The sequence below is a fragment of the Canis lupus genome, chromosome 8, assembly GCF_003254725.2.
Source record: "Canis lupus dingo isolate Sandy chromosome 8, ASM325472v2, whole genome shotgun sequence".
In the NCBI taxonomy this organism is placed as follows: Eukaryota; Metazoa; Chordata; class Mammalia; order Carnivora; family Canidae; genus Canis; species Canis lupus.
The window spans coordinates 33,766,000-33,785,826 of NC_064250.1; the positions used below are offsets into that span (position 1 = coordinate 33,766,000).

The following is a 19,827-nucleotide window of genomic DNA, read 5'->3' on the forward strand; positions in this document are numbered from 1 at the left end:
ATAAATACTGAAAAAGTTGAGTGCTCTTACACATAAGTTCTTAGCATGAGAAAAATAGGTTTATGATTAAATATTATTAAAGCAAAGTGATTTAGAATTTCCCTTTAACACTAACTTACTCTGTTACAATGGAAAAACAGCTAAAATTATGAATATTAGGATTAAATCTTAATTATTTTTGTGTGCATATGCTTTCCTGTATAAATGTTATTTTCATAAGATACACAAACATTTATTGATTTTTGCATTATAAGTACCTGAGGTAAGGATTCCATCTTTTTATGTTTTATTTCTTCATAATGCTGGGCAATCAGGTGTCTTTTGAGAGCATTTTCTTTTTAATATACTTTGTAAATGTTAGATGTTAAAATAAGAGTACATTTCTGAAAAGTTAAACCTATAAAAATAAATAGCTAGTTATATGGAGAATAAAAGTGATAAAATGTTAAACTCCTTACCCCCATTTCCCTGAAATATGTAAACAAAGTTACCATGTAGTATGATATTTTTTAAATGTAGGAAAAATAAAAGCTTTTGAGGAAGCTTCTGTGCAATTATAACTGACTTTTTTGAATTAAAAACAATTTCATCTTTCTGATATTTCCTTGCTTCAACCTTTATTTCTACACTTCTTATATCCTCCTCTAGCAAAAGAAAAAAGTTTAGGGCATCTGGGTGGCTTAGTGGTTGAGCATCTGCCTTCAGCTTAGGTCATAGTCCCGGGGTCCTGGGATTGAGTCCTGTATCGGGCTCCTTGCAGGGAGCCTGCTTCTCCCTCTGCCTATATCTCTGCCTCTCTCTCTTTCTGTGGCTCTCATGAATAAATAAATAAAATCTTAAAAAAAAGAAAGTTTAATCTTATGACTTTAGAATTTGGCAGCCAGTACTTCTACTATAGTAAATTATCATTTAAATAAGTGGAAGAGTCCAGTAATCCAAGAAGCGTGACCTGAAGGCAAATAGTTTCTGGAAGTTAGAGATACTTCATTGATAACTGCTGGGAACAAACTCTTAATACTTTTTTTAAAACCAGATTTTTGCTCATTCTTGTAGGATTAAAGATAATTTAATAATCTGTGTTCTGATCAGACTGCTGATGGTTTCAAGAAGGTGGTTCTGTAGTGATAGAAATTGAACAAGTGAATGGATACACAATAAGCATTTGAGGGCAGTCATTTAACCTACATCTGTTTGGCAGCTACAGAATGAAAAATGTAGTATGTTCATTTTAAAAAGTTTTGCAAAATAACAAATAATGTTCTTACAAATAAATATTAAGCCCTAGATAAATAGCAATAATAGCATCCTCTGCAGTGGAGTTTTTACTTACTGTGCATAAATTCTCTGGTATGTCTTGCTTATTGTAGTGTTTGATGATGGTGATGAGAGAACACTGAGACGCACCTCACTTTGCCTAAAAGGAGAGAGACATTTTGCTGAGAGTGAGGTAGGGTGACTTCGATGGGCTTTCTGGGTTGAATAACTTCCAGTGTTGGGGCACCTGGGTGGCTCAGTCGTTGAACATCTGCCTTTGGCTCAGGGTGTGATCCCAGGGTCCTGGGATCAAGTCCCACATTGGGCTCCCTGCAGGGAGCCTGCTTCTCCCTTTGCCTATGTCTCTGTCTCTCTGTGTTTTTCATGAATAAATAAATAAAATCTTAAAAGAAAAAAAATAAAATAAAATCTTAAAAGAGTTTAAAGAAAAACTTCTAATGTCAATGTCAAGGTAAAATGTGATTTAGTCTGTTGTTCCTTATCTAGACACTTGACCAGCTTCCCTTAACAAATCCAGAGCATTTTGGAACTCCAGTAATTGCAAAGAAGACAAACAGAGGAAGGAGGTCCTCTCTTCCTGTGTGAGTGTTTTCATATACAGTAATGTTACAATTATTATAACATTGAACAAACAATTTTTCTAGGATGGCTAAAATTAATTGTGCAGGTATCTTTTCCATAGTATCATGTATCCTTATGTGCATTTTACCTTGAGCAGATCTTGTTCTTAATTATTCCCATAACTTTGTCCAAGAATCATTCACAACTCCTGTTTCAAAAAGGCTGTTTTTGTCTTGAGTTACTTTGCCAAATTCCTTAATTGATACAATGTTGTTTTTTTCTATTTTAAGTGAGTATATATATATATTTTTTAACTTTTTTATTTCAAGAACATTTCAAACTTAAAAACTATACAATAAACTTTTGGGGCACCTGGGTGGCTCAGTCAGTTGAGTGTCTGATTCTTGGTTTTAGCTGAGGTCATGGTCTCAGGGTTGCGAGATTGAGCCCCCATGTTGGGCTCTGTTCTCAGCATTTGTACACACACACTCTCTCCCTTTCATTTGGTCTAAAAGTAAATAAATCCTTTAAAAAAGTAAACTTTCATACACTCATCATCTGAATTCACTAATTGTTTAAATTTTTTGGCACAATTGCTTTATCATTCATTCTGTAGGTACATATTATAATTATTTTTTATTTAGTGGTAATTTTAATTGGCCAAACTATATGGGAGGATATTGCAAGCGTCAGACCTACCTTTAAACACTTTAAGAATAAGGAAATTCTCTTATGTAATCAATATATTTTCAAATTCAGAAAATTTAACATTAATGGAATGCTATTATGTAATAATATATAATCCATATTTCAAATTTTGCTACTTGGTCTAATAGTAGCCTTGATAAGTATCCCCTGAATCCAGGATCCAATCCAAGACCATGCATTACATCTAGTTTATATGGTTCTTAAACCTCCTTTAATCTGGAAAAGTTCTTCAGCCTTTTTTTTTTTTTTTTGGTCTTTTCATGACCTTAACATTTTTGAAGAGTACAGGCCAGTTTAGTAGACTTTTCCATATTATATATATAGGTTTGTCTGCTTATTTTATTGTCTAGGTAACTTAAGTTAAACCCTCACATGTTTCTTAATGAGACTTTTCATAACCTGTTAGGAAATGAGAGTTACATTACCTGGCATCTGGCATATGTAAAACGTAGAAGAACAGTCTCTTTAAAAAAGAAAAAAACATATCTAGCACAGAAGGTACTTCATGGTAACATAATTAGGCTTTTCAGTCCCAGTTGCTGGTTGGCATAAGAACTGAGTCCAAATCCTCATTCATTTAGTGACAAGGACTCAGAGTTACCATGGACTACTTTGGGACTAGAGAAGTTATCGATCTCTTCAGTTTCAATAAGAATGGTTCTTGGGCAGCCCCAGTGGTGCAGCAGTTTAGTGCTGCCTACGGCCCAGGGCGTGATCCTGGAGACCTGGGATCGAGTCCCACATCAGGCTCCTGCATGGAGCCTGCTTCTCCCTCCTCCTGTGTCTCTGCCTCTCTCTCTCTATGTCTATCATAAATAAATAAATCTTTAAAAAAATTTTTTTCAATAAGAATGAAGACACTACTAGTCTGAAGTAATCTTCATTAGAAATTGAATCGTACATGTTAAATTCACACCACTCTGACTCTCTCAACAATGGCTTATATGAAGATCCTGATAGAGTTATTCTGACTTTTAGTAATGAAGATGAAAAGGAAGAAGAAAGTAGTGAGGAGGAAGATGAAGATAAGCGACGTCTCAATGATGAGTTATTAGGAAAAGTTGTAAGTGTGGCATCTACATCTGAGAAGACTGATTGGTATCCTGCTTTGGTAAGTAGGAATTCTTTGCAGAATTTATCAACCATTTAAAATACTTTTTTAAGGGGGTACCTGGCTGACTCAGTTGGTTTAGCATGCATCTCTTGATCTCCGGGTTGTGAGTGCAAGCCCCATGTTGGGCATGAAGTCTAGTTTAAATTAAAATAAATAAATAAATAAATAAAATATTTGTTTAACATGGATTTTTCAAAAGCATTTAAAATATTTTGAAAGTATTATACAAATTTAATTTGGATTTTATTGCAAAATTGAGCAACTGTACTTAGGTCCCACATACTTCACTGTCTTCTCTTATTATTTTGTATAACCAGTTATTGGGATCTTTCTTTTTTTTTTTTTTTTTTTTTAAATTGGGATCTTTCAGCTCTTCCTTCAAAATATGTCCAGTGGTCTCTTTTTACTCTATTTGTATTATTATTTTACACTTGATTTATGGTAATTACCTCTGAGTTCTCTTAATTTAATTCCTGAACTTTTTGCTAAATTCAGACTATTTTTCTAAAAGCAACTTTTATAGAGAAATCAATTTTAAAATACTGATTTAATCACGATAGTCACATTCTCCAGAAAACCCCACCAAACTTTCACTGACTGCCTAATGGATCAATTCTGTACTCTTTAGATGAATATTTGAGGCCGTCCTAGCCCTTTGTTTCCCATTTTCAGTGTATGCTCTGTATTCAGGTTCTTAACTGCTCCGTATGTAAAATACTTCATTTTTCTAAACCTTTATACCCTTGTTTTATGTATGTATGTATGTATGTATGTATTTATTTGTATTTTAAAGATTTTATTTATTTATTCATGAGAAACACAGATTGAGAGAGAGGCAGAGACACAGGCAGAGGGAGAAGCAGGCTCCATGCAGGGAGCCCGACGTGGGACTCGATCCTGGATTGAGTGTGATGGTGGGCTGATGGTGGCGCTAAACCACTGAGCCTCCCAGGCTGCCCTATACTCTTGCTTTAAATTAGTGTTTACTAAGCATATGCAGTGAATTCAGTTGTAAGTTCCTTAGAAGAAAGAGAAATATGAATCTTGTAACACATTGCTCTCAAGAATCTTGTTTACATGCAAGAGATTACATAGCAATTAAAAATTATATGGTCCTTTTTATTTTTTAAGTAGTCCTTTTTAATTCTTTTATTTTTTTTTTAATTTTTATTTATGATAGTCACACACAGAGAGAGAGAGAGAGAGAGAGGCAGAGACACAGGCAGAGGGAGAAGCAGGCTCCAAGCACCAGGAGCCCGACGTGGGATTCGATCCCGGGTTTCCAGGATCGCACCCTGGGCCAAAGGCAGGTGCTAAACCGCTGCGCCACCCAGGGATCCCAGTCCTTTTTATTTTATTTTATTTTATTTTATTTTATTTTATTTTATTTTATTTTATTTTATTTTATTTATTTTATTTTATTTATTTTATTTTATTTATTTTATTTTATTTTATTTTATTTTATTTTATTTTTTTTTAAATTTTTATTTATTCATGATAGGCACACAGTGAGAGAGAGAAAGGCAGAGACATAGGCAGAGGGAGAAGCAAGCTCCATGCACCGGGAGCCCGACGTGGGATTCGATCCCGGATCTCCAGGATCATGCCCCGGGCCAAAGGCAGGCGCCAAACCGCTGTGCCACCCAGGGATCCCAGTCCTTTTTATTTTTTAAGTAGGCTCCATGCTCATCATGAGGCCCAGTACAGGGCTTGAGCTCATGATCCTAAGATCAAGACCTGAGTGGAGATCAAGAGTTGAATGCTTAAGCAACTGAGCTGCCCAGGGTGCCCCTGTATCATTTTTTAAAACTTGGTGCAGACACTAGAGTAGAACAGGAAGTATTGGGGAAAGGAAAGATACACCTAAACTTTGGAAATGGCAAGTCTTGATGGTTGGTAGGGAAATCTAATCTTTGCTTACTCGGGGAAGGAATGAAAAAAAAGGATGGGCAGGAAAATTATTTCATGAAAGGAATCCATAATACTTGGTTATACCTGTCTCCATTTTCTCCTCTTTCTTTCCTCTTAAATGTCCTTCAGTTCAGCTCAAGTCATACCCTTTCTGCAGTCTCCCCTAGCCCCTCTAACATAACTATGTCCCTTCTCTGAATTTTATTTTCTGAATTTTCAATTTTGATATTACATATATCTCCAATAACAACATTGGCACAAAATATGTCCCAAATTAGATCCTTTAAAGAACCGAAGCCATTTTTTTTAAGGTTTTTATGTGCACATAAATATGTTATTCAAATGCTATGTATAGGGATCCCTGGGTGGCTCAGCAATTGAGTGGCTGCCTTTGGCTCCAGGCATGATCTGGGGTCCTGGGATCGAGTCCCGCATCCGGCTCCCTGCATGGAGCCTGCTTCTCCCTTTGCCTGTGTCTCTGCCTCTCTTGATGTGTCTTTTATGAGTAAATAAATAAAATCTTTTAAAAAAAAATGTTACATATAATAGATTTACTTTACGTGAGAAAAGTCTGAAAATCCTTAATTTCTTCAAGAGATGACATGTATAAAAAGGAAATCCGAAAAGCGTTCATGAAGCTGGTGCTTTATAACCACCTTGAGCCTTGATGGATTTAAAGTTAGTTAAGTAGAGCTTCTTTAGAGGACTTTCTTAGAGGGAACAAGATAAGAAAGAGCAGAAAAACAAGAGGTTTGTTCGTGGAACTATTTGCTCTGGGAATCCATTTTGGCTAAATATTAGATATGAATAAGGGAATCATAGGAAATAAGACTGGGAAGATAATTGGGATCTAGGGCAGAAGGGTACTTAAAAGTTCAATTAAGGAATGTGGCCATAATTCTGCATAGAATTTTCCAGTAACACTATTTGAGATGCATATTTGAGATGAATATTAATGAGGTGCAATAGTATGTTGAGTAGATTGTTGGAAAGACTAGGGATGGCAGGAATCAATTTGGAGGCCAATTTAGTGGTTCACAGGTTGAGGTAATTAGTCCTGGACTGAGCCTGTTCTTCCTTTAAGACTTAAACTTAAGCCTTTGCTACCGTACCTTTTCCATCCCTGGGTTGGGTTAAGTCTTCTTCCTAGGTGTTTTCATATCTCAGTACTTATCCTCCATAGTGTTCTTTTTGTGTTTATCTCTCCATTATTCTGTTAGCTCCTTAAGGACAGACACAACTCTATTATTAGTATAGTGGTGACCAGCACCTAACAAACAGATAATCATTTACTGCCATCTGATGTTAAGACAGCTGATATGACTGCCAAGAATTTTTATTTTATTTTACTTTTATTTCTTAAAGATTTTATTTATCCATTCATGAGAAACACAGAGAGAGAGGGGCAGAGACAGAGACACAAGCAGAGGGAGAAGCAGGCTCAGTGCAGGACTCGATCCTAGGACCCCGGGATCATGCCCCGAGCCAAAGGCAGACGCTCAACTGCTGAGCTACCCAGGCGTCCTGACTGCCAAGAATTTTTAATTATCTGGATATATACCGTTTAATATGAGAGCCATGAGTCCTAAGTGACTGTTTACATTTAAATGTAACAATTAAAATTAAATAGAATCAAGAATTCAGTTCTCTCAGTTGTACTAGCCACATTTCACATGCATAACAGTGCAGATATAGAACATCTCTATCATTGCATAAAGTTCTGTGGATGGTGCTAGGTTGTAGCAGAGAGGCTGGTGTTAGTGGTGGTAGTGAGCAGGTAAATTTTAGCAGTGTATTAGTGGTCTTTAATATTAAGTGCTATAGAGAATGTCTAGAGATTAGCTATTTACTAATGTGAAGGCATATGTTATTTTTAAAAGTTAAGAAATTGAGATCCCTGGGTGGCGCAGCGGTTTGGTGCCTGCCTTTGGCCCAGGGCGCGATCCTGGAGACCTGGGATCGAATCCCACGTCGGGCTCCCTGCATGGAGCCTGCTTCTCCCTCTGCCTGTGTCGCTGCCTCTCTCTCTCTCTCTGTGATTATCATGAATAAATAAATAAATAAAATATTAAAAAAAAGTTAAGAAATTAAAAAGTTCTTTACTCAGATTTTCTTTGATTTGTTTTCATTACTAAAAATTGTAATACTTTGGTAAGAAAGGGAACTTAGGTGTTTATTTTAGAATTTAGGTGTTTCTTTTGAACAAATAGCAGATTTCAAAATAGATCTTTTTTTAAAAAAAAAATTTTATTTATTCATGAGAGACACAGAGAGAGGGGCAGAGACATAGGCAGAGAGAAAAGCAGGTTTCCTGCAGGGAGCCTGATGCGGGACTCAATCCCAGGACCCTGGGATCATGACCTGATCCGAAAGCAGGCAGTCAACCACTGAGCCACCCAGGTGCCCCTCAAAATAGATCTTGATTGAAGTGTATTTAAAAAAAATTATAATATGCTGGAGTGCCTGGGTAGCTCAGTCAGTTAAATGTCCAGCTCTTGATTTCAGCTCAGGTCCTGGTCTCAGGGTCATGAGATTGAGCTCTGAGTGTGGATTCTGCCTGAGATTCTCTCCCTCTCCCTGTGCTTCCCTTGTCCTCACATTCTCTCTCTCTTTCTCTCTCTCTTTCTCTCTCTCTCTCTCTCTCAATAAATAAAATGTTTTTAAAAAACTATAACATGCCGAATTTTCATCACAGATCTTATGTTTTACTTTTGGACAATAAATGAATTATGTAGGTTAGAATAAATCCTAATTTTTAAAATGGTGGTCACGGTGTAATTTATATTGTATTAACTATTCATTGTATAATCTAATGACTGAATAAATATCTAGAAAACCAGTATGCTAAATTAAAAATTACAAGGCAGCCTTCTTTTTTAAGTAATTCATTTATAGTGGAAATTACTGACAATGAAACTATTTCTTACAAAATATAATCCATTTGAGAAGTGAGGGGGAATCCAGAATTACTCTTTTCAAAAAATTATGTATTTTTTGAGCAAGGGAAATTAGGAACCAATCTGTTCTTATTTTATATTTCAGGTAATATCACCCAGCTGTAATGATGACATCACAGTGAAAAAAGACCAGTGTTTAGTTCGATCATTTCTCGATTCTAAATTGTGAGTCACTTAATAGTGTTACATTGGGAAAAAGAAAATGAACCCCTAAGCGATAGACTCTTCCACAGTCCAAGCTTTATTTTTAAAAGTCTGATCATTTCATGGACTGAGAGAAATCATTACATAATATGCTTTGCTTTTGTAATGTAAGTTATTTCCTGAAAATTTTTATGTAAAAACTAAATAATAATATGTGAAAATAACATTTAAAAGTTTTATAAAGCATGGTATTGGTTGTTTCTTCAATTATAAATATTTGGTATTTTTATTTGTGTACTATTGCATATTTTGAACTATGAAATTTTCATAGAATTTTCTTAGAATATTACTAAAATAATTATTTTGACAGTTTTTCTGATTAAGTCACATTTTTAGAAACGTTCTTTAATCTCAGCTTTGCTTTGTTTCCCAAAAAGGATGTTAACAAAAACATTATGTGCGTGTGTATGTGTGTGTATGAACGTAATTCTCTGTAGAAAATTTAATATATCTTACAGTGATAAAACTATTTTAATATCACTTATTTTTATTTTTTACTAAACTGAATAGTAAATTTAAGAAACAGATCGAAATGGACATTGTATATTCGTTCCATAAGGAAAATATCATGCTGATATAATCTACCCCATACTGTTTGTGAGAAGGTTGCATAAATTAAAATATTAAAAATGTGAGGCCTTTTGATTAGTGTATTTTGAATAGATGAAATCTTAAGAATTAAGATACTGGGATCCCTGGGTGGCGCAGCGGTTTGGCGCCTGCCTTTGGCCCAGGGCGCGATCCTGGAGACCTGGGATCGAATCCCACGTCGGGCTTGCGGTGCATGGAGCCTGCTTCTCCCTCTGCCTGTGTCTCTGCCTCTCTCTCTCTCTCTCTATCATAAATAAATAAAAATTAAAAAAAAAAAAAAAGAATTAAGATACTCACTTTGCCTACATTACCTCTTGCCCTTCATTAATGATTAGGATATACATGGTCTTTAAAAACATTTTATATGCCAAAATTATTTTGATTTTGAAGTTTGTGTTTTTCTATGTGTTAATCATTTCAGTGACAATATTTATTTAATAATGGTTTCCCTCTCCTTTATTTTTCTCTATAATTAGTTATTCTATAGCAAGAAAGGATATCAAGGAAGTAGATATTCTCAATCTACCTGAATCTGAGCTCTCTGCTAAACCAGGTAAAATAGGACTGAATCAATCCATTCATTATTTCATGATGTGGGTGTAAATGGCAAATAGTGACTAAACCAAGACTGAATATTCTTTGGTGCCATTTTAATTGTTTAGAGTTAATATCTATTCTGATTTGATGGCTGTTTTTTAATGGCTAGGTAAAATATTTTATAATATTTAAGTTTTCATGTTTTACTATTAATATTTGTAAGAGTATGTTTTAGAGTAATAAACATTAATATAACATGAATTAGATATGTTGATGTCTACTGTATCATTTTATAAGGGACAGCTGAATTTGAGTCCAGATCTTCTGACTCTGAATGTTATACTATTATTCTATGTTGCTAATTCCATAACTGTTTATTCTTAGGGCTGCAGAAAGCAAGCATCTTCTTAAAAACTAGAATTGTTCCTGATAATTGGAAAATGGATATAAGTGAAATTCTTGAATCATCCAGTAGTGATGATGAAGATGGTCCAGCTGAAGAAAATGATGAAGAGAAGGAAAAGGAGGCCAAAAAGGAAGAGGAAGAGGTGGTAGGTGAAATTTTACATTTGTAACATAAAGACATTTAATGCTCTAAAATAAAAATTAGTGCCTTTGTATATTTTCCCTCATTTAGATGCCCTTTATTATTTTTGTTTTTTTCTAGCTCAAATTGATTTGGGGATGGTGGACTCTTTGAATTCTAACTTAGTGGGTAAATCAGAACTAATTTTTTTAGCAGATAAAAGGTTGCAAAGAGGGGCGCCTAGGTGGCTCAATCCGTTAAGCATCTGCCTTCAGCTCAGGTCATGATCCCTGGGGTCCTGGGATCCAGTACCTGCTCCTCCCTCTCCCTCTGCCACTCCCTCTGCTTGTGTTCTCTTTCTCTTCCTCTATCTCTCTGTCAAATAAATTTTAAAAATTAAAAAAAGGTACAAAGAACTTTTCAGGTTAATCAAGTACAAACTTTCCAAATAACATTGGAGAAAAGAAATGTAACTTTTAGGTATATTACATGTGTTAACTCATCTAAAGTGTTACCATGTGGAATAACTGATATTATCCTACTTTAAAGGTGAGGAAAGTGAAAGTCACAAAGGTTAAGTAACTTTGCTAAGGTTTTATAACTCAAATGTGGAGTACAGGGATTTGAACCCCGATCTGGTCTGTCTGAACTTGGAAACTTCACTTCTTTCAGATATTGCACAGTATCTCAAGGAGTGTGGGGATTAAAAAATCCTATCCAAACTGAAGGAATATTTTATTTGGGAGTTTGATAAATCATAGAAGAGATTGTTTTTATAAGTGCTAATGATTTTTTGGTAATATTATGTCATTTAGGATATAACCCTGTAATTGTAGGAAATTATTCACAGACTACCACATAATAGCTTATATGAATATTGTTGTCTGTTTATTCAGCAGTGTTTTGTCAAGTGGGTAAACTGTCCAGTATATTTTTGGTTGTTATGAGGTAAAGAGACCTAGGGGCAGACAAAGAGAATGAATTTACCAAAAAGAAGACCTTATTTGAGCATGAAAAATATTTGCTTGGAAAACGTGGAATGCTTGTTTCTGTTTTACGTATACAAATACGAATTTATGAAATGAGTATACTTGTATGTGTTGAAGGGCATACGATATTTCTTTCCTTTTACTTCCCCTGCAGTATTTGGTTTTTGCACTCTGAAATCAGAATGGCGGTTCATACTTACAGGCTGCCTACAGAGTTGCCATAGTAACGTGCTGTTGGTTTTAAGTGAGCATGCTCGGAAAGACAGGAAGGTTTAGCAGAGGCTTGGCAGGTTGCCAATGGAGGTTTGCCAGATGCTTTGAAATGGGCTGTCTTTCTTTTCCTTTCATGTAATGTCTGATTTTTATGTGGAAGAGAATGTAAGTAGTGCTGTATAACCCTGCGGATGCTATGCCCTAAGAGGGAAAGCAAATATTTGCAAGTCAGACTGAAAAATGTTCAGACACTGTACTGATTAAGTAGAAGGGGAATCTAACCATTTTGCATTTGAAAGAAAATGCAGCATATAGGTAAGATTTTTTTTCTAAAATATATTTAGTTACCATTTTGATTGCCAAAAACGGGGTTAAATAAGAATTTTAGGTGTTGATGATGTGGCTAATAATGATAGAACTCATAAGCAAGCGTAATTGTTTCTTGTAAAAGAGACAGTAGGAGTCTATTTTTAGAATATCAGAGGATGAAGGCTATTTTTCTGAAACATAAGGTAGATTTTGAAATGAAAATGATGATGAGACAGTTTGGAAAAATTCAGAATTTAGAGTCTAAATATTAAATGTGATTTTTGTATTTTATATGTATTTATTTATAGATTATATGTTTTCAGGGTAAATAGGCCACATTTTCAGGGTGTGAACTGTTGCAGACTGGTTTTGCTTTTTTTTTTCTTAGAGAATTAGCATTAGTTAGGATCTGATACTGCCAAATATTGAAAAAAGATTATTTTTGCTAATAGTTTTAATTGGTGTCCCTTTTAGAATGCATTTTCTTTACTCCCCACCCCCCAAAAAGCAAACCCTGAAATTTTAAACAAAGAGAGTAAAAAGAGCTTTGTAGTAAGGTTGGAAAAGATGGATATAAAATAGTAAATAGTAAATAGTGTTCTTATTATAGCCATTAATTTCATAAAAATCATAGCATTTTATTCAAGCTGTTAGTAAATGTTAGTAAAAAGGAATGAAGAACAGAGGGAAGCTCTGTTACCTATTGTTTGCAGGTAATAAGTAAAGAAATTTAAAAATGTAAGGATCTTTGTAAGGGATAGTATCATCTTAAAATGTGTTACTTAAATTATGAACCTGTTAAATATAAGTTGAAAAAGAATGCTTTTTATCTACTGAAAAATAAAAGCAGAATTAACAACATTTAGTCACTGAGTTGTCTGTTAATTTAAATTATTTTCCAGATGATCAGTTTCATAGCATATTCTTTATTGAATTACTTGACAGAAACTAATTCCTCTTTTTTTCTGGTCATAGAGGTAGATTTCTTGAGTGAGATTTTGGTTGCTTTAGAAAAAAAAAAATCAGCTGCATTTCTTGCTCTTGAATTTAAGACTTAGTTGCTGAATCATTCTAATTTGTCTTGAACAGTAATTTTTAAAAATTTAATGTACTGATAAACTGAAAAGCAGTTTAGTCTATACGTAACAAAGGAAAAAAAGTGGATATGGTATAAAATTAATTAAAGTCTGATAAGACAGGGCCTACCTGGCTTAGTCATTACAGGCCTTTACTACATAGGTGAGGCTAAGCTGTGGTATTACATTGTAGATCATATTCTCCCTGAAACGTAATAATGCTATGCTTTTCATGAAAATTTAATGTGGCTTTATAATGATAAAAAGGTCTTTAACATTCTGAAAACCACTATAACAGTACTTTAGCTTATCATTTGATGTTTGTAAATTTTATGCAGTAGAATCATACAAGTGTTAGATACTTGTGCAGTGCTAATGGACAGTGGACATTTTCATATTTGATGCTTTGAATACCCTAAAATAGCCTAAGTAAGATTTGAGATTCATGGCTTTACCATGGAGGATCATCTTTTTTACTTAATATTATTTTGAATTCCTAAGCATTGGTAGGTCAGGATTGGAATGCAAGAAATATGTTTCATACTGTTACTGGGTAGGAAAAGACTTGAGAGTCTGACAGGAAGTAGGTCCAGTCTATATTGATGACTATAAATTTTAACCTGTTGGTAATTATATTGAAAATAAGCCCTGGAGAATATTTTTGTGGGTATTACTAAATGTCTTTTGTTAAGAAAATTTTGTATTAGAAAAGATACTACTGATTTCCTTTTGAGCTTTGAAATTGATTGAAAAGTCCATGTAAATATAAGTCATGATGTCAGTTAATTCACTTACTTCTTATATACATTCTGGATGAATGTAGGAGAGTTGTCTAAGGATAAAGTGAATGGGTGAAGACATTAAAGGGAATTTGACTAGTTGCACCTCTTTTGTCCTTTTAGTTTGATATATATAGCCTTATGTGTTGGGCCCTTTCAGAAATTTCTTCTAATTTCATAATTAGTAATGAAAATAAGAATTTAGTGAATTTTTATAAGAATGCTCTTTTTTTGCTTGGAAATACTGATACCCGTTTCTCCAAACTGAATTTTCTAGGGATCACTATTTTATCTGTTGCTTAGATTATATTCCACTATTATAAAAATCATAAGTGCTTGTGGTTTTTTATTCATAGAAACTGGAATTTTTTTCTTAATGTGTAAGTCAAGTGTTATTTGTATTTACGTTGTCTTGTAAAGCCATTTGTTAGTGATCTTGCAAGATCATTTTGGGTATAAATGTACAGTAAATGCTTGATAACATGGGAAAATTATGCTAAGTTAATAAAATTTAAAGAAAAATTTAAAGGTAATGTTAGTTATATCTAATAACTCCAGCTGTCAGTTACAAGTTTCTAAGCAGATCCTGCAAAGTTAACTTTCAATAAATAATTGAAACTTTAACTTGGATTCAAATGTAATAACTTACTTGAAAAAATCTTGAAGTATAGCCTATTAAGCAAACAAATGTTCTGTATTTAGCAAGATCTTTCCTCACAGAATTAGAGTAAGACTACCAAATTATTCACTTAATCAGATTAATGAGGATTGCACATTTGCACACACAATTATAGCTACATTTGTATATATTTCAAAAAAGTCACTTCTCAGAATAAATTATTTCATAGTTGTGGTAGCATGAAAGAGGGTTGACTGAATTTAAAGCCTTAGATGTGATAGTATCCAAAACATGGCTTGATTGTTTAAAAGTAGAATGTAGGTACCTTTTCAAGTAGGGGGGCGGAAATGACTAGTCTCAGTCAAGTCTGTGTAATACAAGAGTCCTGTAATAATTTGTTTTAAGGAGGTTGTTGTCACTGTTTTCTGAAACTATAAAACAATGTCTTACCATATAATGAATATATCATGACATCTTACATGTTCCCTGAATTTTTCTATTTCAATGTACACAACAAGGAAGAATGATGCCACTCTAAATTTTATAACTACCAACTTTTGCTGGGCCTTCAACACTATGAGTCAATTCCCAGTTTCTGTGATCAAATCACTCTGTCCTCCAACCCTGCCCTACTCCACTCCAACTTCAGAAAGAAATTAGGAGCATCAAATTGGGAGCATGCATTACACTTTATCAGCCTGCTCTCCTTCCCTTAGGTATAAAATTGATAATATGATGCCCTCTTCTGTATGATATGAGTCCCTCAGTTTACACTCTGGATCTCATTCCCTTTTTCCTTAGCTTAGATTATGAACTATCTCTTCTTTCCAATATCTTTATTCTGTTCTGTTGTTTCCTTCTTATCAGTTTTTAAAAGCACACTTCCATCTCTCCACCCTTCTGACAACCAACCCCTCCACATACTGTCCTCTCTCCTCACCCTTCTGACCAGATCATTGGTCAGAAAAAGTATATACACTTTTATTTCCTGACTTCCTCTTCACTCTTAATTCACTATAGTGTGTCTTGCACTCCCACCACAGCTAAAACAACCAATGACCTTCAACAGATTTTCTGTACTAAATCCAGAAAATTTTTGTCATGATCTCATTTGACTCCTTCCCAGTATTCAGCATTTTCAACATGCCTACCTTCTAAAGTCATCTGATATCTCGGACATTATATATATATATTTTTAACTTATTTCCTAACTAAATGATATAATGACTTCAAATCTATAGGTACATCAAAGATGTCTCTTCATAGCCCCAGATATTTATATTAAACTGCCAACGAGGCTTATTTTGTAAGTACTCAAACTCAGTATATACAAGAACTGTTTTCAGTCCCCCCCCCCCCCCCAAGCTGGTCCTTCCCATGATTGTCCCCAATTTATTTGAATAGAAACATGATCCACTAATTACCCAAACCAGATATATTGCAATCACCTTAACCCTCCCACTCTTGCACCTCTAACCAATGAGACACCAAATCTTTCTTCTGGCTACTTGATGGCTTTCAGGTTTGCTCACTTCCCTCGGTTTCTACTCTCTGCCACTCTAGTCCAAGCCACTATGTTCTCCTTTACCTATAGAAATGCAATAGTAACTTTCCCATGCCCCTGCTGGCCTTCTCCAGTCTATTCTCTGCACTGAATCTAAGCAGATTTTTAAAAATGAGACATCTAAATGTAATTCCTCTTGGAATAAATTGATTTTAGGGCACAAAAGTGGTTGCAGTATTTATTCTTTTATATTTAAATACTTCTGAAATACATTGCATAATGTCACCTCTTTCTAAAAGTAGTATACTAGGCATTACTTTATATTTACTCAAGATTTAATTATTGTATTCTTTCAATACAGTCTTGTCATGGCTTTTATCCTATTAAGATTGTGAATTTTCTCTGTTTCCTTTCCTTTGCAATCTATATATTGTCAGCTGATAGTTTTTACATATGATAACTTTCTGGACAGTTCTTCAGAATTCTACTTGGCTCAGGGCTTTACTGGTACCCTAAGGAGTCATTTTGAGTTATGGATCACCAGAGTTACCAGACTTAATGTTGTGGGGATTTTTTCTTTCCTTTTATTATTTAAGGTTTTAGTTTAAGTTTTCTTTTTTAAACTTGGGTTTTCAGTTGTAATATTTCACTGAGGTGTTATGACAAAATATATCTGTTGTACCAGAGCATGCATCATTAGTAAGATACAGCTTTCATTTTTATTAAAATATTTTATTTATTTATTTATTTATTTATTTATTTATTTATTTATTTATTTATTTATTTATGAGAGACACACAGAGAGAGAGGCAGAGACATAAGCAAAGGGAGAAGAAGGCTCCATGCAGGAAGCCTAATGTGGGACTCGATCCCGGGACTCTGGGATCATGCCCTGAGCCAAAGGCAGACACTCAACTGTTGAGCCACCCAAGCGTCCCTACAGCTTTCATTATATTGCAATTAAAATATTTTGCTTTTGTAGGAGTTAGAAACAGGTAAAGATTCCCACACCGAATATGTTCTCAGCTTCATTTTGGAGACTTAGTGGCTTTTTTTTTTTTTTTTTTAATTTATTCATTAGAGAGAGAGAGAGTGCGTGCACAAGCAGGAGCAGAGGGAAAGGGAGAAGCAGGCTCCCCGCGAGCAGGAAGCCTGCCATGGGGCTGGATCCCAGGACCCCAGGATCATGACCTAAGCTGAAGGCAGATCTTAACTGACTGAGCCACCCAGGCACTCCAGAGACTTAGTGGGTTTTCAAGATTGTTTATTGAATCCTCACAACAGGATTTTTTTTATGAGTGAGGAAATGGAGGTGTAAAAACATTACAAAGTTTTCACAGACTTTTAAATTTTTTTCTCTATATATTTTAAGGTCTATGAAGCAGTGGATGTCAGGTTTTTTTGTTATAGTTTTTTCCTTTTCAACCAGTATGACTGTCCACCAACTAGCACACCAACTAGAGCTTGGCTAATATTAAACCTTCATTAAATAGTTTCTGAATACATGAACAAGTGTGGGCCATGCAGTTATCCTAACATACTACTACTTGAAACAAAGTGTTAGAAGATTTGTTGTAAGGTTCCAGAAAGTTCACTTTGCAAGAAACTACAAGATACATTATCTACCTTCCCTTCATAATACAGGCTTTCTTTTTCTTTCTTTTTTAAAAAATATTTATTTATTCATGAGAAACACAGATTGAGAGAGAGGCAGAGACACAGGCAGAGGCAGAAGCAGGCTCCATGCAGGGAGCCCGACCTGGGACTCTGTCCCAGGTCTCCAGGATCAGGCCTTGGACTGAAAGTGGCGCTAAACCGCTGAGCCCCCCGGGCTGCCCCAGGCTTTCTTTTTTTAAGCAGTGCATTTTGTAGGCAATCTTGTTTCCTTATATAATTTTGTGAATTTATAAATTAACTCTTTTTGGCTTAGGCTAGTTTGGGATACTTTTTTGTCACTTGAAATAAAGGTTCTTTACTGATACTCCTTCTTTGTATCTTGTCCCACTTATTTCAGGTGTCTTCTGATAGGTCTTTTCCCCTCCAACCCATTCTTCATAGACCTCTTCCTAACACATAAAGGGTTACTGCTAGAAACCCCTTAATGGCCTCAGCACCAACAGGATGAAGATTAGGTCTTTTATCATGGCCCTTTATAAGTTTGGCTCTTCATAATTCGACCCACTTTTCTATTCTTCCTGCCATTATTCTCCAGCAGGACATAACTTTTTTTTTTAACAACCTGCTTCTCCATATTCGCACATTTATTAGATTTTGCTCAGAAACCACTTGTTGAGTTGCCAGGTATGTTTTATTGAGTATCACTTTTCTGTTGCTCATTCCTTTTATAGTATCAAATATAGTAGAGAAAAGGAAAGTTTAAAAATCTCAGAAAATGATAAACAATATCTGATATTTAAGGACTCCAACAAGAATGTATATAGAATCCAAGACTTCTACGTAGGAACAAATAGAAGCCCTACCTGAGTTAAGGTTGAATATGACCTATAAATGTTCTATGCATTCACCTTAGCGATAACTTGTTCTCGCATTTATTGCACAGTTGTAAAAACTCAGTGAGGCTACTTAATATGTCTCAAATGTAAAATTTAATGCAATAAAAGCATGAGCAGCTAGTGGTATCACTGCTTGCTTTCACATCATCCTGCAGCCCAGAGGCAGCTTCAGAGTTGCCACTTCTGGTGTGCTTCTTGCAGTGCTTAGTTCCCCAGAGTAGAGTTTTCAATGGTACTGTCATATTATCCCCTCAGCTCCAACAAAATCTGCCTCCTGCAGAGGACTCCAAGTTCAGCCTCTTTGTTTTGGAGTAGGTGGGGTGGGGGATGGAAGATCAGGGATTGTAAGAACTGAAGAGTTGAGAAAACCTGTGATGGAGTACGAGTGGAGCCAGGAATGGAGTGAGAAGGGGAGCCAAAAGAGAGAACCAGAGGAGGGATTGTAGCAGCAGCATGCAGGGTGAATGAAGCTGCTGTTGTCCAAAATAACATTAATTCACAAAAAACAGTGTTTTGGTTCAGATAAATAAGCATGATATACTGGAATATATATATATTTAAGAATGGAAGAAGGTGTTATATAGTCATTAGTAACTTATTAAGGATACCTGTAAGGGTTTATGAGCAATGAGATACCCATCAACAAAGGATGTGTACTTCACATACAGTGCAGTACAGTGCAATGAAACCACAAAGATCATGTTTGGTTACATCCTTTCACATTCTCAAAATGTCGGTTTTTATGGCTCTAATCTGTTATGTGCTGAGAAATTATCCTGACCTACTCAGAATAGTATAAGTGTATAAGTTACATTAGTCTGAGGAGCTTTGTGTAAAGTGCATCATCTTTTACTGACATATTTTGACAGTTTAGACACTTTCTGTATACTTTCTTAATTTGTGTTCTGGAAAGTAGAGTTGCTAGCAAGGTAAGTTAATAGCAATAACAGGGATTATCTTATTTTTTTTTATTTATTTTTATTTATTTATTTATTTTATTTATGATAGTCACAGAGAGAGAGAGAGGCAGAGACACAGGCAGAGGGAGAAGCAGGCTCCATGCACCGGGAGCCCGACGTGGGATTCGATCCCGGGTCTCCAGGATCGCGCCCTGGGCCAAAGGCAGGCGCCAAATCGCTGCGCTACGCAGGGATCCCGGATTATCTTATTTTAAAGATTTTTAAAAATTTATCTTTTTCCTAGTAAAAATGCAGGAAGTCCATTTTTCATTAGAATTCACACTATTGGGCAGCCTGGGTGGCCCAGCGGTTTAGCGCTGCCTTCAGTCCAGGGCGTGATCCTGGAGACCTGGGATCAAGTCCCACGTAGGGCTCCCTACATGGGGCCTGCTTCTCCCTTTGCCTGTGTTTCTGCCTCTCTCTCTCTCTCTCTGTGTCTCTATGAATAAATAAATAAAATCTTAAAAAACAAAAAAGAATTC

At 35.2% G+C, this 19,827-nt stretch overlaps 1 protein-coding gene across 5 annotated transcripts in view; it reads left to right on the plus strand.

The window, feature by feature from the left end:
* ARID4A (AT-rich interaction domain 4A) overlaps positions 1-19,827 on the plus strand; it is a 68,095-nt gene that overhangs the window by 13,237 nt on the left and 35,031 nt on the right. For all 5 annotated transcript variants that reach the window (XR_003134927.3, XM_025443198.3, XM_025443201.3 and 2 more), the window contains exons 6-11: positions 1,368-1,447; positions 1,762-1,856; positions 3,523-3,655; positions 8,612-8,691; positions 9,798-9,874; positions 10,243-10,409. Coding sequence is in view for 4 of the 5 variants with exons in the window: in XM_025443198.3 (XP_025298983.1) it covers positions 1,368-1,447; positions 1,762-1,856; positions 3,523-3,655; positions 8,612-8,691; positions 9,798-9,874; positions 10,243-10,409 (632 nt within the window). In the remaining variant the exon portion in view is untranslated. The remainder of the gene's footprint in view (positions 1-1,367; positions 1,448-1,761; positions 1,857-3,522; positions 3,656-8,611; positions 8,692-9,797; positions 9,875-10,242; positions 10,410-19,827) is intronic.